At 47.5% G+C, this 18,577-nt stretch overlaps 2 protein-coding genes across 6 annotated transcripts; one reads left to right on the forward strand and one right to left on the reverse strand.

The window, feature by feature from the left end:
- Window positions 1-1,494: 1,494 nt before the first annotated feature.
- L2HGDH (L-2-hydroxyglutarate dehydrogenase) lies at window positions 1,495-15,047 on the reverse strand. Of its 2 annotated transcripts, XR_008437469.1 has the most exons (11): window positions 14,962-15,047; window positions 13,358-13,473; window positions 11,653-11,804; window positions 9,328-9,459; window positions 8,559-8,721; window positions 7,991-8,025; window positions 6,822-6,989; window positions 5,313-5,470; window positions 4,269-4,400; window positions 3,254-3,513; window positions 1,495-2,762 (listed from the first exon to the last, which is right to left on the reverse strand). XR_008437469.1 is itself a non-coding variant. In XM_053979612.1 (10 exons), exons 1-10 carry the CDS (start codon window positions 15,036-15,038, stop codon window positions 3,318-3,320), a joined length of 1,329 nt encoding a protein of 442 aa, XP_053835587.1. In that variant the 5' UTR covers window positions 15,039-15,047; the 3' UTR covers window positions 1,495-3,317. The 2 variants fall into 2 exon arrangements, 1 of the variants encoding a protein (XP_053835587.1); XM_053979612.1 differs by having other exon boundaries at window positions 1,495-3,513.
- DMAC2L (distal membrane arm assembly component 2 like) lies at window positions 14,571-18,131 on the forward strand. 4 transcript variants are annotated; one of them, XM_053979619.1, is made up of 5 exons: window positions 14,571-14,595; window positions 15,340-15,437; window positions 16,034-16,242; window positions 17,019-17,190; window positions 17,594-18,131. In XM_053979619.1, the coding sequence occupies exons 2-5, from the start codon at window positions 15,346-15,348 to the stop codon at window positions 17,706-17,708; spliced, it is 588 nt and encodes a 195-aa protein (XP_053835594.1). In that variant the 5' UTR covers window positions 14,571-14,595; window positions 15,340-15,345; the 3' UTR covers window positions 17,709-18,131. The 4 variants fall into 4 exon arrangements, with proteins under 4 accessions (XP_053835594.1, XP_053835593.1, XP_053835591.1 ...); XM_053979618.1 differs by lacking the exon at window positions 14,571-14,595 and adding an exon at window positions 14,828-14,847; XM_053979616.1 differs by lacking the exon at window positions 14,571-14,595 and adding an exon at window positions 15,071-15,175.
- Window positions 18,132-18,577: the final 446 nt, after the last annotated feature.

An 18,577-nucleotide genomic window follows, 5' to 3' on the forward strand; every position in this document is an offset into this window, starting at 1 on the left:
CTCCCAGATGATATTTCCCTGCCTGGAAGCAGTTTTTCTGAAGGTTCTTTCCCTCCCTTCCTGGAGGCAGTTTCTCTCCCTGCCTAGGGGCTGTTCCTCTCCCTCCCTGGATGCTGTTTCCCTACCTGCAGGCTGTGTTTTACCCTGCCTGGATGATTTTCCTCCCCACCTGGAGGATGTGACTCTCCTTACCTGGAGGCCTGTGCCTCTTCCTCCTGTTCCCATCCTTATCTGAATTTATTTCTGCTCCCTATTTGGAGGCATCTCCCTCCCTGTTTTCTTACCTGGAAGGAATTTCTCTCCCTGCTTAGAGGCTTTTCCTTCTCCCTGCCTCGAGGCAAATTTTCTCACAGCCTGGAGCCTGTTTTCCTCCCCAGCTGGGGGATGTTCCCATCCCAACCTCGAGGCAGTTTTCCTCCCTCTTTGGAGGATGTTTTCCTACCTGCCAGCAGTTTCTCTCCATACCTGGAAGGAGTTTCTCTCCCTTTCTGGAGGCAGTTTCCCTCCCTGCTCCAGAGAACACCATTTCCCTTCACCCACTGATCACCCAAATCCAGATAAATTTTCCCTCATTTCCCTCCCGACAGCATAATATTCAAATCTCACACTTTATATCCCCTCCACTCCCCATTTTTAAGACTTGTCCACAGAGGGAATGGATAAATTAAACCAAAGGGGGAAAAATGTGCCTTCCTGCCAGTAAAATGGTGATCCTTCTTGGTAACAGATTTCCTGGAGGAGCCTGATGCTTCCAGAGGCAGAAACTGCTCCGTGGCTCAACCCTCCTGCCCCACCAGAGCAGCCTGGGAGGTTCCCAACAAAATAGTTATTTCTGTATTTATATCTATTCTATCTATATGTCTAAAGTATCTATTTATGTATTTCTGTTATTTCTATTTAATTCTATTTCTATTTTACATTTGCTCCTCAAACCCAAACTGTGAGCAAAAAGGAAAAGTAATAATGGTGGCACAACCCACAGAGCCACAGTTCCTCCTTCCAGAGTTCAGGATTGACCTTGCTGGGCACTGTTTGGATGGGATATTGGGAAGAAATTCCCTGTGAGTGTCCAAGGCCAGGCTGGACAGAGCTTGGAGCACCCTGGCATAGTGGAAGGGGTGGAATGGGATGGGATTTAAGGTCCTTTCCAACCCAAACCACTCCGGGGTTCTATGATTCTGTAACACTTCTGGGGAACAATCCAAATATTTACTCAGAGTTTCAGGAATTCTCATCCCACCTGTCACAACAGGCCCAGATCAGCCTTAGGAGCAGTCCTGTCGAGTGAGGAAAAGCTGTGAGGTGTGAGAAGCACAGATAAGATAATTTAAGAAGACAAGTTTGGTCATGTGTCCCCCTCCTGCAGTGATTCCTGTTACACAGAGTGATATCCTGCCTAATTCAGCTGAGAATGAACAAATCCCAGTGAAACTTTTCTCTGAGGCAGGAGAAATACACAGACTTTGCAGCATTTAAAAAAAACCCACCACACTATTTTAATCATAAAAAGCACATTTATGAAATCATCAAAGTGAGGCTCATTTGGAAAATAAATTAATACATTTTCCCACTTTGTCAGCAACAAGATTGATGCCTGAAACCCTGACATCATAATCTCTGAACTTATTTTTATAACAAAAGTGTAAAACTTCTATCTCTGAAAAGACCTCTTTTCACAGAGTGCTACATCAAGGTTCATAATTTAAGTTTCAAATAAAAACCCAAACAAATTTTTACCCCCAAACAATCATCACCTGAGAGGAAAAAGCAGTGCACAGGGAAATGCTGACTCAGGACTCCCCCTGGTCTCTGTCTGCTTGGCATTTTAATGTTCTTTATTCTGTTAATACATGTCAGGGCCACACCCCATGTGGGAGGAAGTGGCTTTTGCAATCCTTTTGTAGGATTTACTGTTGATAGGCAACACTTCTGGCAGGGAGGGAAGACAGGATTGTTCCACTGTGGGAAGTTTTACACAGCCCTGTGGCACTGGAAGACTTGGAACAGCTGAATCTCTGCCTAAAGTGACCAAAACTTTGCTCTGAAAGGGTTGGTATTTGAATTTCCAGCAGTCAATAAAGTAGATGTTATCAGGGGGAAAAAAAAGGAATAATAATAATAATAGTATTTTTTAAAAGGCAGATTAAGCCATTTTCCCCCTCAAAAAAGTGTCTCCAATCTGTACAGCCTCACAGCTGCCCTCCTGTGCTGACCCACTCCCATTAGAGGAGCTCAGAACAGAACTTTTTAAGGAAAAATTAATGTCCAATTTTCTGGTACAAACTCCCCACAATTATCTGTGTTACCCAGCAGCTGCTGTAAAATCCTCAATACTTTGTCCCTGAGGCCACAAAATTCTGCTTTACAGCAATTCTGCAGGAGACTCCCAGAGCCTCAGCTCAGCACTGAGTTTACTTCACCTCTCCCTGCACACAGACTCCTCCAGGTGTATTAAAAAAAAATAACTGGGTATCAGTGGAGTTCAGAGGGGTCACCAGCACTGTCTGAGCTCCCCTTGTGCTCTGGGGAAATGGGAAAACCTTCCTGACTCATCCCTGCTCAGCCTCCAAGGGAAGCAACATCAAACATGACTCAAGGCAGGTTTCTGGAGCTTCCCTCCCTTCACATTTCCTGTTCCAAAGACCATTTTCCCTGGATTGCTCAACTGGCTGGACAAAGATCAGCTCCTTTTGCATCATCAGCATTCAAAGGAAGAAACCCAAACCCACTGATGAAGTTTCTGATCAGCGCCGATTTCCCAGCTGTAAATGAAATGAGAAGTGATTGTTTATATCCATGTTTTGATTTCTGCTCCACAAAAAGCACAGACAGTGATCAGACAGAGTATCTGAACTGCAGATCTAAATTGACTTGGGTTTGGTAAACCTCTTTAAGCTTATTTTTCTGTGAAATACTCTACATTCGCGTCGAAGGCTCTGAACATTGTTCTCAGTCTCTGCTAAAGCCTTTAATTCCACATCAGCAGGGCTTATCCTTGTATTCCATTACTTCCGTGGCATCCAGAGGGCTGCAGGCTCCAGTTCCAATGGAACCAGAGCACACACAGAGCCACCCCACGCCCGTGGCTTTTCAGACCCCTCTGAGGAGGCAACGCAGTGAGCACAGGCCTGGCAAATCCATGGATAATCCCACACAGAGGGAGGGATCCCTCCCTCCTCTGCCCGTGCTGCTCCTGCCCAGCTGGCCAGCAGGCTGTGGGCACAGAGCATTGCCAAGGCTGCTTGGGCACTACCTCCGTGTCCTTCAGGAGGAGTCCCGGGTGGCAGAGGGGCAGCAGGCAGGATTCCCGCCGGGATTCAGAGCTGGAAGCGCCGCCGGGCCTCGTCGGCGATGGCGGCGGCGATGGCCAGGGAGGAGGTGGCGGCGGGGGACGGCGCGTTCCTGACGTGCAGGATCCTGCTCCCCACGGCCCCCGAGCCCCCGTCGAACACAAAGTCATCCACCAGATTGCCCTCACTGTCCAGGGCCTGGGCTCTCACACCAGAGGGACCCCTGCAAGAGCAAGGAGCAGCAGAAGGAAAACGTTGTCCCGAGTCAGGAAATGAATTCCCGCGAGGAGGTGTCCAGGGAGCCAGTGAGGAGGGCAGAGGGTGGAGACAAAGCAGTTTTTTGGGGAGTTTTAACACTCAGGAGGCAGAGTGGGGGCACCTGACAGTCATGGGATCATTGAGGTGGCCAAGCTGTGAGCTTAAAGCCCACCCAGTGCCACCCTGCCATGGCAGGGACACCTCCCACTGTCCCAGCTGCTCCAAGCCCCAGTGTCCAACCTGGCCTTGGGCACTGCCAGGGATCCAGGGGCAGCCACAGCTGCTCTGGGCACCCTGTGCCAGGGCCTGCCCACCCTCACAGCCAGGAATTCCCCCTGAGGAATCTGCCCTCTGTCAGTTTGAGGCCATTCCCCCTCATCCTGCCACTCCAAGGCCCTGTAAATAATCCTTCTCCATCTTTCTGCAGGTTCTCCTCAAGTACTGCAAGGCCACAGTGAGGTCACCCCAAAGCTTCTCTTCTCCAGGCTGAACAATCCCAAAATTCTCAGCCTTTGCTCCCACAGAGCTGCTCCATGCCCCTGATCATCCTGGTGCCTCCTCTGGACTGAGGAGCTCCAGGTCCTTCCTGTGCTGGGACCTCCAGGCTGGAGGCAGCTCCAAACTTCTGCATCATATTTTGGTGGAGGAAGGGACCAACCCCCTGCCAAGTTTTCTGCTGTTCAAATACGAGATTTCCCGAAGAGAAGAAACTTCTTTTACCTGAGAACATCATTGGTGGTGACCTCGGGGATGAACTTCTGCAGCTGCCTCACCTGGGCACTGAGGGAAAAGGCTCTGTACAGCTCCCCCAGGCCGTAGGACACGTTCCTCAGCACCAGCTTCCACAGCCCACTGCAAGGGGAGAAACACCTGCACTGAGGGAAAACCTGCCTCAAAATGCACCAGGTGCAGCTGCTGGAGAAGGCAGCAAATGCAACTCAAGTTCCCATCCCCAAAATCAGGAATCACATCGTGCTTTATATTTGAGAAAGACAAGTTTGTCCTTCTCTGCTTCAACAAACCTTGCTCACAGAGCTGTGGCGTTGAATTAATTCTGAATTCCAGTCTTGGAAGTGTTCCAGGACCTGATGGAGCTTGGATGGGGCTTGGAGCAACCTGGGCAGGGACATCCAAGGTGCTCCAAGCCCTGTCCAGCCTGGCCTTGGACATTCCAGGGATCCAGGGGCAGCCACAGCTGCTCTGGGCACCCTGTGCCAGGGCCTGCCCACCCTCCCAGCCAGGAATTCCCAATTCCCAATCTCCCATCCATCCCTGCCCTCTGGCACTGGGAGCCATTCCCTGGCTCCTGTCCCTCCATCCCTTGTCCCCAGTCCCTCTCCAGCTCTCCTGGAGCCCCTCCAGGCCCTGCAAGGGGCTCTGAGCTCTCCCTGGAGCCTTCTCCTCTCCAGGTGAACATTCCCAACTCTCTCTCCCAGCCTTCCTCTGCTCCCAGCACCCTCTGCAGGTATTTCATGATGCTGTCTGAGTTGATTAAGTTATCACAGTGCAAACCAACCCTGGAACAGCTCCACCAGCACCTTCCAGTGAGCAGCCACATTCCCAGACTGGCTGGGACATGTCCTGGTAGAAAATTCAAATGTGAGACCACACAAAGTCAAATGCCTTGGGGAAGTCAACCCTTGTCAGCACAAGTGTCTTTAAACACACCAAAAACGTGGGAAAAGCAGGATTTGGGGCAGGAAGTGGCTTCCATGGCTCACATTTCAGCAAGAGCAGGCAGCAGACACAAACATGAGGCATTACCTGTAGGTCACAGCATCTAAGAAGTCTCCAGGGCTGAAGTCCAAGAGTTTGTAGCCCTCTCTCTTAAAGGCCAGCACTGCATTAGGGCCAAGCCAAACACTGCCATCCATCCTGGGAGTGAAATGGAATCCCAGGAATGGGAAACGAGGGTTGGGAACCTGCAATGGGACACAGGAGTGAGCACAGCTCTTACAAACAGCAAATTTGCCATTTCACTTCCCACCACAGCAACAAAACTCTGAGTCACAGAACCTCAGAATTGGCTCTGAGCTGGTTTTGCTGCTTGTTAATTGTGCAGTTGTGGCATGTCATTAATTAAAACACTGGAGAACAGAGCAGGGCCAGATAAAACTCAATTTTAGGGAAAAGGAAAACAAATTACAGGGGAAAAAAAAAAGTCCACATGATTTCTTAGGATATAAGCCAATGACACCCTGATTTTATTCACCAGCAGCAATTATACTGCAATAAAACAGAACACAAAATATTAGGAAACCCTTACTGTGTGTACAACCTGAACTTAGCAGGCCTGGTTAATGCTAATAATAATGCTAATAATGCTAATGTTAATAATGCTAATAATATTAATAATAATAAATCTGCACATCCCAAGACAGGATCCTGAATCATTCCCAGGTGAGATCAGACAAATAGCAATGCCCAGCATTCCAATTTTCCCAAAGATCCAGTGTTTACCATGTAAAGCCAATCTCATATTCAGAAAAATCAGTGTTTAAATGGATAGAATTAGCTAAAATGCTGCCCTAGGAATTCTCTCCACTTGCTCTGTAACTCCATTTTCTGTCTGGGATTGCTGCTCCTCATCCCATTATTTGTCTTTATTAAGTGGTAGAAAGGTTGTTCCCCTTTCTCCCACATCTATTTTTAATGACAAAATCAGCTAATTCAAAAATAAGCTTGAGAGGAAAATACCTAAATCTGAGTGTTGGGTATTAGGACAAAAGCTGAAACCCTTCATCAATCATTCATCACAGAATCCCAGAATCACTGAGGTTGGAAAAGACCTCCAGTGTCATCTGTGAATTTCCTGAGGGTACAGGCAACCCCTTTGTCCAGATTATCAATAAAGAGTTTAAACAGGACTGTTATAATTATTTAAATAATAAATAATAATTTACTGTCATCTCTCCCTGACTTCTGAATCCTGCCTACAGATTTATTTTAGGACATACAGAAATAATTTAGAGTTTTCTGGATATGTGACAATGCGTGGCAATTCCATCTTTTCTCTATTAAGTTAAAAAAAAAAAAACCCAAAACTAAAACCATAAAAAAAAACCAACTGGCAATAACTTCCTACATGGCAATTCCATGTTTTCCTCAATTAATTAAAAAAAAAAAATTAACAAAATCCAAGCTGTCCTGTCCCAAACCCACTGAATCTCCATCCACGTGTGTGCATCGCTGCCTGACAGAAACAACCAGGGAATTTTTTCCTTTTTCTGCATTTTTAGCAGCTCTGTGACAGACAAACCAGGGGGTACATACTGGATAAATATTTCCTTTCACCAAGTAAGACTTTTCTGGTTTTAGCACCAAGTAATCCCCCCGGAATGGGACAATCCTGGGCTCGGGGCTGCAGCCGCTGATCTCGGACAGGCGGTCGGAGTGAAGCCCTGCACAGGTCAAAATGTGCCCACAGGAGATCTCCTCACCCTGTGGGAAACAAAAAAAACCACATTACAATTCTATTTATCTGCTTAAAAAAAAAACACCCAGAAAAAAAAACCCACAGGTATTTATTTAAATAAATAAAGTTTATTTAACTTATTTTAAAAAAAATAACTTCTTTAATAAGTTAAATAAGGATGTTCACTGATTTGACCCCACAGGGTGGGAGCAGCTACACAAATTGACAGCACACAGGTATGGAGAACTACTAAATATTAAACACTTTTACCATCTAAATAAATTAATAAATAAAAATTAAAAACTATTATCTATTTATTTAGCTCACAGTATCTGCTTTTAAATACAATTTTTTTTCTCCAACTGAAAAATATTTGCATGAAAAAAATACCAGTATTTGGTGGAAAAAATCTTAACAGATTTTAGAAGCTACCTTTTAATGAAAGAGCAAAAAAAATAGGAGAAAAAAAGCAGCAGAACTAAATTTAAAATGACCAGAGGGGTTGTGAAGTTGTTTTTGTTCCAGATATTCCTCCTGAAGGTGAACCACAGCTCCTGACTTGCAGGAACAGCAGCTGCCATGCACCTGTTTCACTGAAGCAGTTTTGGTGATAAAATGATAATAAAATGATGCTAAAAGCCTCCTTATCATTTTATGGATGTCAGAGCCCAAAAGTAAACATGAAAATTGGTGTTTGTCACCAAATGAACAAGTCATAAAGGAGTTCTTGGGAGCACAAGCATCAGATTGTGCAAACAAAGCAGATAAGGGATGTTAAATGTTAGGCAGCAGAAAGCTGTAGTTTAATATTTTACATAATCATTATTATTATTAAATAATTTGAACATGCTCATTGTTGAGAACTGATTGCAGTTGTTTTATCAAACTGGTCATGTTGCTGAACAGCAGATTTTTAACCTTTTTTTTTTTCTTTGAAATTATTAATTCACAAGAAAAAAAAAAAAAAACCTGAAGAAAAGGAGAAGCAGCTTCCTGGAAGGAATGAAAACTTCTTTTTCACCCTTACCTTTTTGTTCCTAACAATGACTGGGTATTTCAGCCCTGAAATGGAATTAGACAAGAGAAGGAATTACTAGAACAAGTAACAGAGAACTGACAGAACAAGCAGCTTGTCACCAGGAAGGAATGTTCCTCTGGAATATTTTCTAAGCTATGGAAGAACTACTGTTGTCATAATTAATGTTGTTGGACATGACTGTATTTATTAATTAATAGGGTTTTTATTCTTCCCTCTGTGTGCCAGCACAGATCCAACCTGCCTTCAGGATAAGGAAAATCACTATCACAAGAATAAACATGCAAGATTCAGATAAATCTGATTTTAAGAGGAGAGAACAACTTTATTTCTCCATTTTACTCTCATTTTCTTCCATCATTTTAAATGTTTCAGCTGAAGGGTGACCTGCCTGCAAAAAAAACCCAAGTGAGTTTGTTGAATACTCTCACTAAGATAATTTTGCCTTTTTTCTCATCTCTAGGAGACAGAAAAATTCTAGGAGACATTTCAGTTAAAACAATTGTGTTTTGAACAAAATCTTTGTAGTAAATGGAGGGCAAAAAAATTCCAGCCTTACCATCTTCACTTTCTGCAGAACTTTCTTTGGCCATCTCCATGCTTGTGACTTCAAAATCAGTCAAGATTGTCCCACCTGCCTCCTGGAAGTCTCTGGCATAGGACTGGGCCACTTGTTTGTAATCCACAATGCCAGTGTAGGGAGAATCAAGGGCCATCAGTCCCTGGAGGGGTTTTAGAGACACAGAGGAAGAGGGAAGGTTGGAGTGTTTCACCTGGAATATCTGCACTGCCATGAGAAGGGAGTGCTGCTCTCTCCCCATGTGCTCAGCTGGATCTGGAACACTCAAAGGGGGTTTCAGGGAGCAGATCCAAAACGTTTACAGGGAAAATAAAAAGATTGAAAAAGATTATTTTCTAGAAAATTTCTGTCTGTACCTACAACTGTCACTCCTAAGTGACACAGCTACAGCAGAGCAAGCTGCCAGATGAAACAGCACAGGGAATTCACATCCAGCTTTTCCTTTCAAACAAAGACAGACTAATCAATAACAAATCTGTGTTCCACAAACCCCACACATTCCTCCTGCTGTGAAAACAAACTGGCTGAGAAGTGCTACCTAACAACCACACCAACTGCACTGAAATGGGCTTGATCCAAATCCACTTCTATGGTTGGGAAGGAATTTTCAGGCTCTTCTGAACTTGAACCTCAAGGCCAGAAAAGTATCTGTGCTAAATTAAAAGATGTTTTCACCTGAGAAACAGCTCTTACAATTAGAATTAGAAGCTCTTACAATTAGCTAATTGGAAGTATGGCAACCCCTTACCCTGCAGAAGGGCTCCTTCTCCTGGATTTCCTTGGCTCCAATGAGTTTCAGCCCTGGGACGTTGTTCTGCAGCCCCCTCTCATACAGAGCCTTGAGCCTTGGAATTTCATCCTGTTCCACGGCCACAATCAGCTTTGGGGAAGGAAAAAAAGCACAGCAGTGAGCAAAACAGAGCCAGGGCAGGTTTGGCATCAAGCACAAGCAGTAGTGAACGACTGAACAATAAATCCAGGGGGTGAAGAATGGTTGGTGCCATTAATTGCACAGAATTCTATTGCTGAAGAAGCACTAATATATCACAGAGAATGAAAAAAATAAATGCTAAACTGTAGCTTGGGTTACTATAAATTGACAATATTTGCCAGAAGCAGCCTGAGACTACAAGTCTGCATGTGAGAGAAGAGAATTTGAATTTAAAGAACCACTGGGATGCTTTCAGAAGTAAAACTGAACTCAACCCAAGATGCACAAACCTGCAAGAGCCTCAATAAGAGAGTGAGGACATGTTCTGACATGGTCTGAGTGGAATTGTACCAGCTTCATTTAACCTAGGAGTCTGTTCACAGCTATCACAGGAGATAAATCCAGGCTGTGAATTACCTGTGCCAGGTTTGCATGGACCATGATCCTTCCAGGCCAGCTCAGCTCTGGCACCTCACAGGAGCAAAGCTCTCCAAGCCTGGGGCTGCTTTAGGGAAAGCTGGTGAAGTTTCACATTATCTTCCCTGGAGTGAACTCTGCCAGGGGAGTGTCATGGGATCATGGAATTGTTGAGGCTGGAAAAGCTCTCTGAGAGTCCAATTGATCCCTCAGCACTGCCAAGGCCACCACTGCTCCATGTCCCCAAGTGCTGTACCCACAGAGATTTTAAATCCCTCCAGGGATGGGGACTCCAGCACTGCCCTGAGCAGCTGTGCCAGGGCTGGGGAACCCTTTCCAGGAAGGAATTTCCCCAATAGCAAACCTAAAGCTTCATGGTGCAACTTGAGGCCATTCCCTCTCCTCCTGTCCCTGTTCCCTGGAGCAGAGCCCGACCCCCCCGGCTGTCCCCTCCTGGCAGGAGCTGTGCAGAGCCACAAGGTCCCCCCTGAGCCTCCTTTGCTCCAGGCTCAGCCCCTTCCCAGCTCCCTCAGGAATTCTCCAGCCCCTTCCCAGCTCCATTCCCTTCCCTGGACACGCTCCAGCCCCTGCTGTGGCTTTGCTGTGAGGAGCCCAGAGCTGCCCCCAGCGCTGGAGGTGGCCCAGCAGTGCCAGCACAGGGGACAGGCACTGCCCTGCTCCAGCTGCCACCCTGCCGTTGGTACAAAATCCACAAATTCAGCTCAGCCAGGCTCCAGCTGATCCCTTCAGGACAGCAGCTTTGAGCAGGCTGTCCCCTCAGGTGTGCTGCTGCACAGATCCACAGTGCCACCCTGTGCCCAGCGTGGCAGCAGAGCAGGGACCAGACACAGCTCCGAGAAAAACCATGGAATTTAAGTTTATCCCTCTTAACCTTGGGGTCAAGATAGAGAGTCCTGTGGAAACAGCAGCTCAATGTCCAGCGAGAGCTGGAAAACCTGAATGGAGCTGGGAAATGGGATACAGAACTGGGAAATGGGATACAGAACTGGGAAATGGGATACAGAACTGGGAAATGGATAGAGAACTGGGAAATGGGATACAGAACTGGGAAATGGGATACAGAACTGGGAAATGGATACAGAACTGGGAAATGGATACAGAACTGGGAAATGGGATACAGAACTGGGAAATGGGATACAGAACTGGGAAATGGATACAGAACTGGGAAATGGATACAGAACTGGGAAATGGGATACAGAACTGGGAAATGGATACAGAACTGGGAAATGGATACAGAACTGGGAAATGGGATACAGAACTGGGAAATGGATACAGAACTGGGAAATGGGATACAGAACTGGGAAATGGATACAGAACTGGGAAATGGGATACAGAACTGGGAAATGGATACAGAACTGGGAAATGGATACAGAACTCTGTTTCACTGAGCCTGAGCACACCTGGAATGTTCTGCCCAGTCCTGGTTCTCACCAAAGACACACTGAATTAGAAATGGCTCTGAGCCTGAAGATAGGGTGGGGAGAGTCATGAAAAGCCTTCTCTCAAACTGAGACTCCTCAGCAGGAAGGGATGATTTGGGGGCAGGAGGGGATTTATGCACATTATATACATTTATGTATAAAATGATGTGCAACGTGGAGAGCGTGGAGAAAACCCAGGACCAGGCCTGTGCCTGTGCTGTACCACCCGTCACACAGCTTCAGTTTCCAAGGGTAAAGCAGGGAATCACAGGAATTCCTGTACCTTCCCACACTGTTTGTAGGGAATCCCCTTCTGGTCACAGTACTTGTAGCACAGGGCTGCCCCCTGCACGCAGAGCTTGGCCTTCAGGGAGCCAGGGGTGTAGTAAATCCCACTGTGGATCACACCACTGTTGTGTCCACTCTGGTGATGGGCTAAAGAGACAGAAAAGCACATTGTTAGAGCTCATTTGTTCCCACTTAAATCACTTCTGCTGTCAGAAAAACAAGTTAATTGAGGTCCTGCCTTAAATCAGCATTATAAGAGATGATCAAGTGAGAGAACTGCACAATTAATTCTTCCCCTGGCCTCAAAAGGTGAGAGAAACACTGACACAGCCAGCCCTGGTTAATGATAATCCATCACAGCCTGCATTGTGTTGGACCAAAAAACCCTAAAACCACATTTTTTTTCCTTCAAGAACAAACCAATCAATCAAAATGTTTTACAGGCTAAAATTAATTTGAAAAAAATGCAATTTTTACAATGAAATGCATCCCTTAAGGCCTCATCTAACATAGTATCTGTGTAATCCAAAATTCCTTTGGACATGCTAGCAGGCCTGGGAAGATTTTTGAGTATTTGTCAACTGGATTAGGTTGCTATTTCCTCTTTGCAAAGTGAAAAAATAGAGCTGAAAAATACCACAGACATTTTTACTGAAGTACTTTGGTCAGGCTTAAGGTATGGATGCCCAAAGGTCATTCCTGCTTGGCACTCACACAGCTGTTAAGGACTTGGTGTGTGTCTTGGGGATAAAAAGTCATTTTGTATCATTCATGGAACATCTCAAGAGTAATTTATAGCCAGGCTGATGGAGCTGTTTAAGACAAGATTTTGAGCTCACAGGTCCTGTTTGGAGTTAATCACTGATGTCCATCCCTTGGGACCCTGCCAGCTCCAAGCAGGACCTGCCTGTGCCCTCCCACAAGCTGCACTATTCCTTATCCTGGTTATTCACCCTCCTTGTCCTCTCTCCTGACATTCCCGAGCTGCTGCAGCCCCAGCAGCCACACTGCAGCTTGCACACAGTGCAGCAGCAACACTCAGGATTTCTGAACTTCAGATTCCCAACCTGCAGTCCCAGCAGCAAAGCACAGACCGATGACAACTCTGCTGAAGGACACATCCTTGGGAGAAGGGTGGGAGAAATCCCCTGTTAGGGGAGAGTCTTGGCACTTGCAGTCTCGAGCTGCATCAAGGGAAATTCAGGTTGGATATCAGGAAAAAGTTTTTACAGAAAGAGTGATAAAGCTCTGGAATGTTCTGCCCGGGGAGGTGGTGCAGTCACCATCCCTGGGTGTGTTTAACAAAGCCTGGATGTGGCACTGGCTGCCAGGGTTGAGTTGAGCTGTTGGGGCTGGGTTGGACTCGATGATCTCGAAGGTCTCTTCCAACCTGGTCATTCTGTGAATTCTGTGGATTCTGTGAGAATCATCACAGAATTCCAGGGTGGTTTGGGATGGAAGGAACTTTTAGAGATCACCTCATCCACCCCCCTGCCATGGGCAGGGACACCTTCCACTATCCCAGGCTGCTCCAAGCCGTGTCCAACCTGGCCTGGGACACTTCCAGGATGGGAAATCCATCAGTCACCCACTTCAACAACGAGGGCAGCTGCTCCCTCCACGCAGCCACCCGTGGGACGCCGCGGCTCTGGCAGCGGGCGCAGCCTCCCGCGGCTCCCTGTCCCTGCCCCGCTCCGTACCCGGCTCCTGCTCCTTCTCCAGCACGGCGAAGGCCAGCGAGGGATGGCGCTGGATGAGCTCCCGCGCCGCCGCCAGCCCCACGATCCCCGCGCCCACCACGGCCACGTCGAACGAGCTGCAGGGACACGGCCACGGCCATCAGCACGGCCCGGGGTGGGGACAGGGACAGGGACAGGGGGAAAAGGGCAGGGAGAGGGGAAGGGGATGTCAGGAATAGAGGGGAGAGGGGACAGGATAGGGAGGGGAAGGAGATACAAGGAATTAAGGGGATATAGGGGAGAGGAAAATGGGATAGAGGGAAGGGGATAGGGGTGATTAATAATGTAAAGGGGAAAAGGATAGGGATGGCAGAGAGAGGATACAGGGTGTGAAAAACGCCAGTCACTGGTTTTTAGAACTTTTAAAAGTTTAATAATAATAAAACGGTTATAAAAATAGTAATACAATTAGAGTAATAAAAATTTAGGGTTAGGACAGTTACAAGACAATAAAGAGCAAAGAATTACGGACGTCCAGATGTTTTTGGGCACTGAGCTGCCAAAAAGATGCCTTGGGAACAAAGGAATAACCCTTAAAAGCAACAGCCTGTTGTATATTCATATATCTCATACATGATGCATAGATTCCTTGAAAATTAAAATTTTTTCTGGTTTTTGTCAACTGCTTCCCCTTAATCTTGGTGGTTCCATGGAAGAATGTTTGTCTTTTCTGATAAGGAGGCCGTAACTCTTTATGTGTCCTTTCACTGTTACCTCTGTGCGAGGAATTTCTTGATTGTCTCATCTCTTTCTTGAGCTAGTTAAAAAGTATCTTACGTAGCATAGTTTCTATTTTAACATTGGGTTATAACCTACAAATACATTTAACACACTACTTAAGAGAATTAATACAGCATAACTTCCTAACATTACACATATAACATTCACCGTAATATTTGCAAAAAGCCAATCACAAAATACGCATTTTTCACATAGGGGAAGTGGCTACAGAGAATACAGGGGATACAGGAGGGAGGAAAAGGGGATAGGGAAAGGTGATAGAGCAAACATAGAGGATACAGGAGAGAGGGACAGGGGAAGGGGGAAGGGACAGGGGAAGTGGATGAGCAGAGGTAAGAAGAGAGGGGAAGGGGAGAGGGGAGAGGGGAAAGCACAGGGGACAGGGATGAGGTTAAGGTGGCTAGGCCAGGGGAAGAGATGGGGTAGGAGGAAGGGACAGGGGAAGTGGATGAGCAGAGGTAAGAAGAGAGGGGAAGGGGTGAGGGTAAAGGACAGGCGAAAGGGATGAGGTTAAGGTGGCTAGGCCAGGGAAAGAGATAGGGTTAGGGGAAGGGGGAAAGGATAGGGGAAGTGGATGAGCAGAGGTAAGAAGAGAGGGGAAGGGGAGAGGGGAAAGCACAGGGGGCAGGGATGAGGTTAAGGTGGCTAGGCCAGGGAAAGAGATAGGGTTAGGGGAAGGGGGAAAGGATAGGGGAAGTGGATGAGCAGAGGTAAGAAGAGAGGGGAAGGGGAGAGGGGAAAGCACAGGGGACAGAGATGAGGTTAAGGTGGCCAGGCCAGGGGAAGAGATGGGGTTAGGGGAAGGTGCAGCTGTGCGGCCTCACCTGCGCCGCCGGCTCTGCAGCCGCCACAGCGCCGCGGCCCCGCCCGGGCGCGCGCGGCCCCTCAGCGCCGCCGCCATCTTGGGGGCGGAGGGAGCGCCGGGGCCGCGACCGCGCGTCCTTCTCTCCTCTCCTCCTCCTCCTCTTCTCCTCCTCCTGCTGCTGCTGCCCCTGCTCCTCCTCCTCCTGCCCCTCCTGCTCCGCTCGGCCGGGCAAGGTTCGGCCGCTCGGCGCCGGGGGCAGCCCGGGGGCGGTGACGGCCCCCCCTGCAGCCGTGGGCCCCGCCGGGCTCACAGCCGCGGTCAGGCCTTGACAGCGGCACGGCCTCCCCGTGCTGCTGCTGCAAATAACATCTCCCTTTTCCCCTCTCCCGTCTGCAAGAAGGTGATGATGGCTTTGGGGACGCTCTTGAGGAAGCCGCCGCTGCCGCCGGGCAGTTGTAGAGCCTTCTGGGGATGGCTGAATGCCGTGTTCAACAAGTAAGAGTGAGTCGCTGGTTAATAATTAACTTTCAGATCCTTCAAATTCTCTGCGCGTTTTGTGAAGCGGAACAATCAAGTCCCTACGCTGCAGAAAACGTTATCTGTCATTAATGCTCCTCTTTCTCCCCAGATTGCATGTTGGTTGTTGGCCAGGGGTCAGTCCGTATCTGCTTCCCCTTCCAAAGCCGTGACCTTCCAGAGGAAGGTGTGGGCTCTGCCCCTTCCCTGGAAGGGCCAAGACAAGCTGGCCACATGGATCCCATCCCTAAATCCTGGTCTTCATTGACCCCAAAACTCACCTTAACCAGTAGCACAGTTTTCTTCCCTTCCAGAGGTGGAAGGAAACAGAGTTAAGTCCAGTTATATTTGTGTTCTTTTTTTTTTTACTAAAAAGCACCTGCCACTTAAGTTAAAAAAAACCCTCACGCCAGACTGAGCACCGCACAACCCAAAACCCACATTTCTAGTAAATCACATCCTCGCCTCTCTGACCGTGCACACAAGCAGATAACTTGCCGTGGAGCACTTTGACTATGCATGGAGGAATTGTGCCGCGCTGCAGCCAGGCTGTGGGTGCTCTCTGTGTCCCGCAGGGTGGACCACGAGCGCATCCGAGCCGTGGGCCCCGACCGGGCGGCCTCGGAGTGGCTGCTGCGCTGCGGGGCCCTGGTCAGGTACCAGGGCTCGCCCAAGTGGCAGCAGGACTACAATGGGCTCCCCACGGGGCCCCTGGGCAAGTACAAGATCGAAGCCATCGACGCCACCGACTCCTGCATCATGTACAGAGGATTTGACTATCTGGGTAAGGTACACACGCTGATTGTTCTTAATGGGTGTCGTTTTAATTGCATCAAAGTGGTGTCGTTTTCTCCTTCCTTAGCAAGATACTGATAAATCGTTTGTGGGGTTTTTTTTCCCTCCTTTACAAATATTTATCAGTCGCCAAGGTTTTGCTGGAGGTGTGGTATGAAGTGGAAAGACATTGAGAACTTCAGCTTTTACCCGAAGTGGCCGTAGCACTAAGGAAGTGCCACAAATTTTGATGAGTTTGTAGCAAAAAGCACTATAAATATTATTTTTCTTCTGCACCAAGGGATGATTTTGATGTCTCTGAAGTTGTAATTCTGCTCGTTCTCCAGGCATTTGTGATGTCTTCAAAGACCAAAAGCAGGCTCTCTTAAATCTCTTAAAAATAAGATGTTAAACAAGTTTCAGGTGGCCTTTAAATAACAGAAAACAAAATGGGAATAGGCTGTTTTATTTTTTCATAGCAAGGGACCCTGAATTTCTGGCATTAGCACTTTCTCATGTCAGAGTCATTGTTTATTACCTAAAATTGTGTAGGTTTTTTTTTTACTTGTCCATTCCAAAGCTCTTGAAGTCTTAGTGAAATGGCTCAAACCCTGAGATTTTTCTAAATCTGAAGGACTAAAAAGGGACTTTGGAGATTCATTGTGTGTTACAGCTGCACTGGATAAAGGAATGCATTGCTGGGTGGTTTTATTAAATGGAGAACTTAACCACCAGCACAGGCTGGGCCTGGAATTCTGGAGCAAATCCTCACTTGTGCCTTTGCAGATGGCCTGGAGCACGTTACGGACATCAAGCTGGAGAAGTGCATGTACATCCAGGACGAGTGTCTGCAGAGGCTCAGCGAGACCAACAACCTCCAGAAGAGCCTGCAGCAGCTGAAGATCATTTCCTGCGGGAATGTCACAGACAAAGGCGTCCTTGCACTCCACAAGCTGACGTACGTGAGCCACCGAGCGCTTCCACAGCTCCCTGCTCCGGGCTCTGTGGGGTGGCTGGGGTAGCTCGAGGGTAATGAATGATGAGCTTGGCTTCTGTTCCTCACCCCTCTCCTGCAGCAGCTCTGCAGGGCAGGCTTGGACTGTGTCCTGTAGCTTTTAGTGCTTCTCCACCTCACAGCTTAATGTCATTCCTCTTGTGCCTCAGGGTCTAGGACAGACCAGGGTGCTCGGGAATGGGGTGCAGTTGGATACTGCAGCTAAAAACCCCAAGCACCCACTTCAGAAACAAACTGCCAGTAGAACCATTTAAAATACTCAAAACAACTGCAGTAGAATAATTTCTCCAGTTTCTCTGTCAGCAATTCAATAGTAGTTGCCCCTTTTCTTTTTGAATATTTACAGGAACCTGGAATATTTGTATTTGAGTGACCTTCCTGGGATCAGAGAGAAAGAAACGACCTTCCGTGTCCTTCAGCAGGCGCTGCCCAACCTGGAGCTGGAGCTGGATTTGGAATAAACACAGCAGCACGTAACTGAGATGTATGTGATTTCCTAGGATTTATCTTACGTTGCATAAATGAAGTTGTAGACACCACTGTATTTCCAGTAAGCCCAGCTCTCCCAGTCCAGCCTCAAAAGGTGTATGTGACCTTTTAAGAAATCATGCAATTAATTTTTATTAAGCTTAAACTCAGTGGTGGATCAACAACAGACAGGGCAGGCCTCTGCACACAGGCATCTGTTTCCTGTTTTTCTAGGAAGCTCTGAACTCCTCAGTTAGAAGTTTTTGGTATTTTATTGCACAGAAGCAAAGTGCAGAGTGGCAGTGGGGGGAATGTCGGGGTGTGTGGTGTTGGTGCTGTTCCCTCTGGGAGAATCACGCCCAGTGGGTGGGTGCTGATTTAATAAAAGAGGTTCTGGGTCTTTTTTGTGTTCTTCACACTTGGAGTTTTGTCTGGTTCAACGATCTGCAGGCAGGCAGGGTCACCCCCTCGGGAGCACTGAGCTGCTGAAGGGATCATGGCTCTTTGTGCAGGAGCAGCAGCTCCTGGGCACAGCCTTGAGCACGTTTTTGCTGTGTGCTGATGGACTACTGCAGTTCTGTGCAGCTCTGGAGTTGCATCCTCATCCCTCCTGATAAATAAAAGTCATTGAGAATTGCTGAGGATGGAAAAGTCCTCTGAGATCATGGGAGTCCAAGTGTTCCCCCAGCACTGCCAAGGCCACCACTGCTCCGTGTCCCCAAGTGCCACATTCACACGGCTTTTAAATCCCTCCAGGAATGGTGAGTCCAGCACTGTCCTGGGCAGCTGTGCCAGGGCTGGACAATTCTTTCCATAAAGAAATTTTCCTTAATATCCAATCTAAACCTCCCCTGGCCCAGCC

Source organism: Vidua macroura, chromosome 6, assembly GCF_024509145.1.
Source record: "Vidua macroura isolate BioBank_ID:100142 chromosome 6, ASM2450914v1, whole genome shotgun sequence".
In the NCBI taxonomy this organism is placed as follows: domain Eukaryota; kingdom Metazoa; phylum Chordata; class Aves; order Passeriformes; family Viduidae; genus Vidua; species Vidua macroura.

What these genes read in the sequence shown, in the direction of transcription:
- L2HGDH (XM_053979612.1), bottom strand. Translation starts at nt 15,038, where the DNA reads ATGGCGGCGGCGCTGAGGGGCCGCGCGCGCCCGGGCGGGGCCGCGGCG. An exon ending in TCATTGTTAGGAACAAAAAG is followed by an intron (nt 6,990 to 7,990) that starts GTAAGGGTGAAA and finishes TGTTTCCCACAG; the next exon opens with GGTGAGGAGATCTCCTGTGG. An exon ending in ACCACCAATGATGTTCTCAG is followed by an intron (nt 3,514 to 4,268) that starts GTAAAAGAAGTT and finishes TTGCTCTTGCAG; the next exon opens with GGGTCCCTCTGGTGTGAGAG.
- DMAC2L (XM_053979619.1), top strand. Translation starts at nt 15,346, where the DNA reads ATGATGGCTTTGGGGACGCTCTTGAGGAAGCCGCCGCTGCCGCCGGGC. An exon ending in CAGAGGATTTGACTATCTGG is followed by an intron (nt 16,243 to 17,018) that starts GTAAGGTACACA and finishes GTGCCTTTGCAG; the next exon opens with ATGGCCTGGAGCACGTTACG. An exon ending in CTTGCACTCCACAAGCTGAC is followed by an intron (nt 17,191 to 17,593) that starts GTACGTGAGCCA and finishes GAATATTTACAG; the next exon opens with GAACCTGGAATATTTGTATT.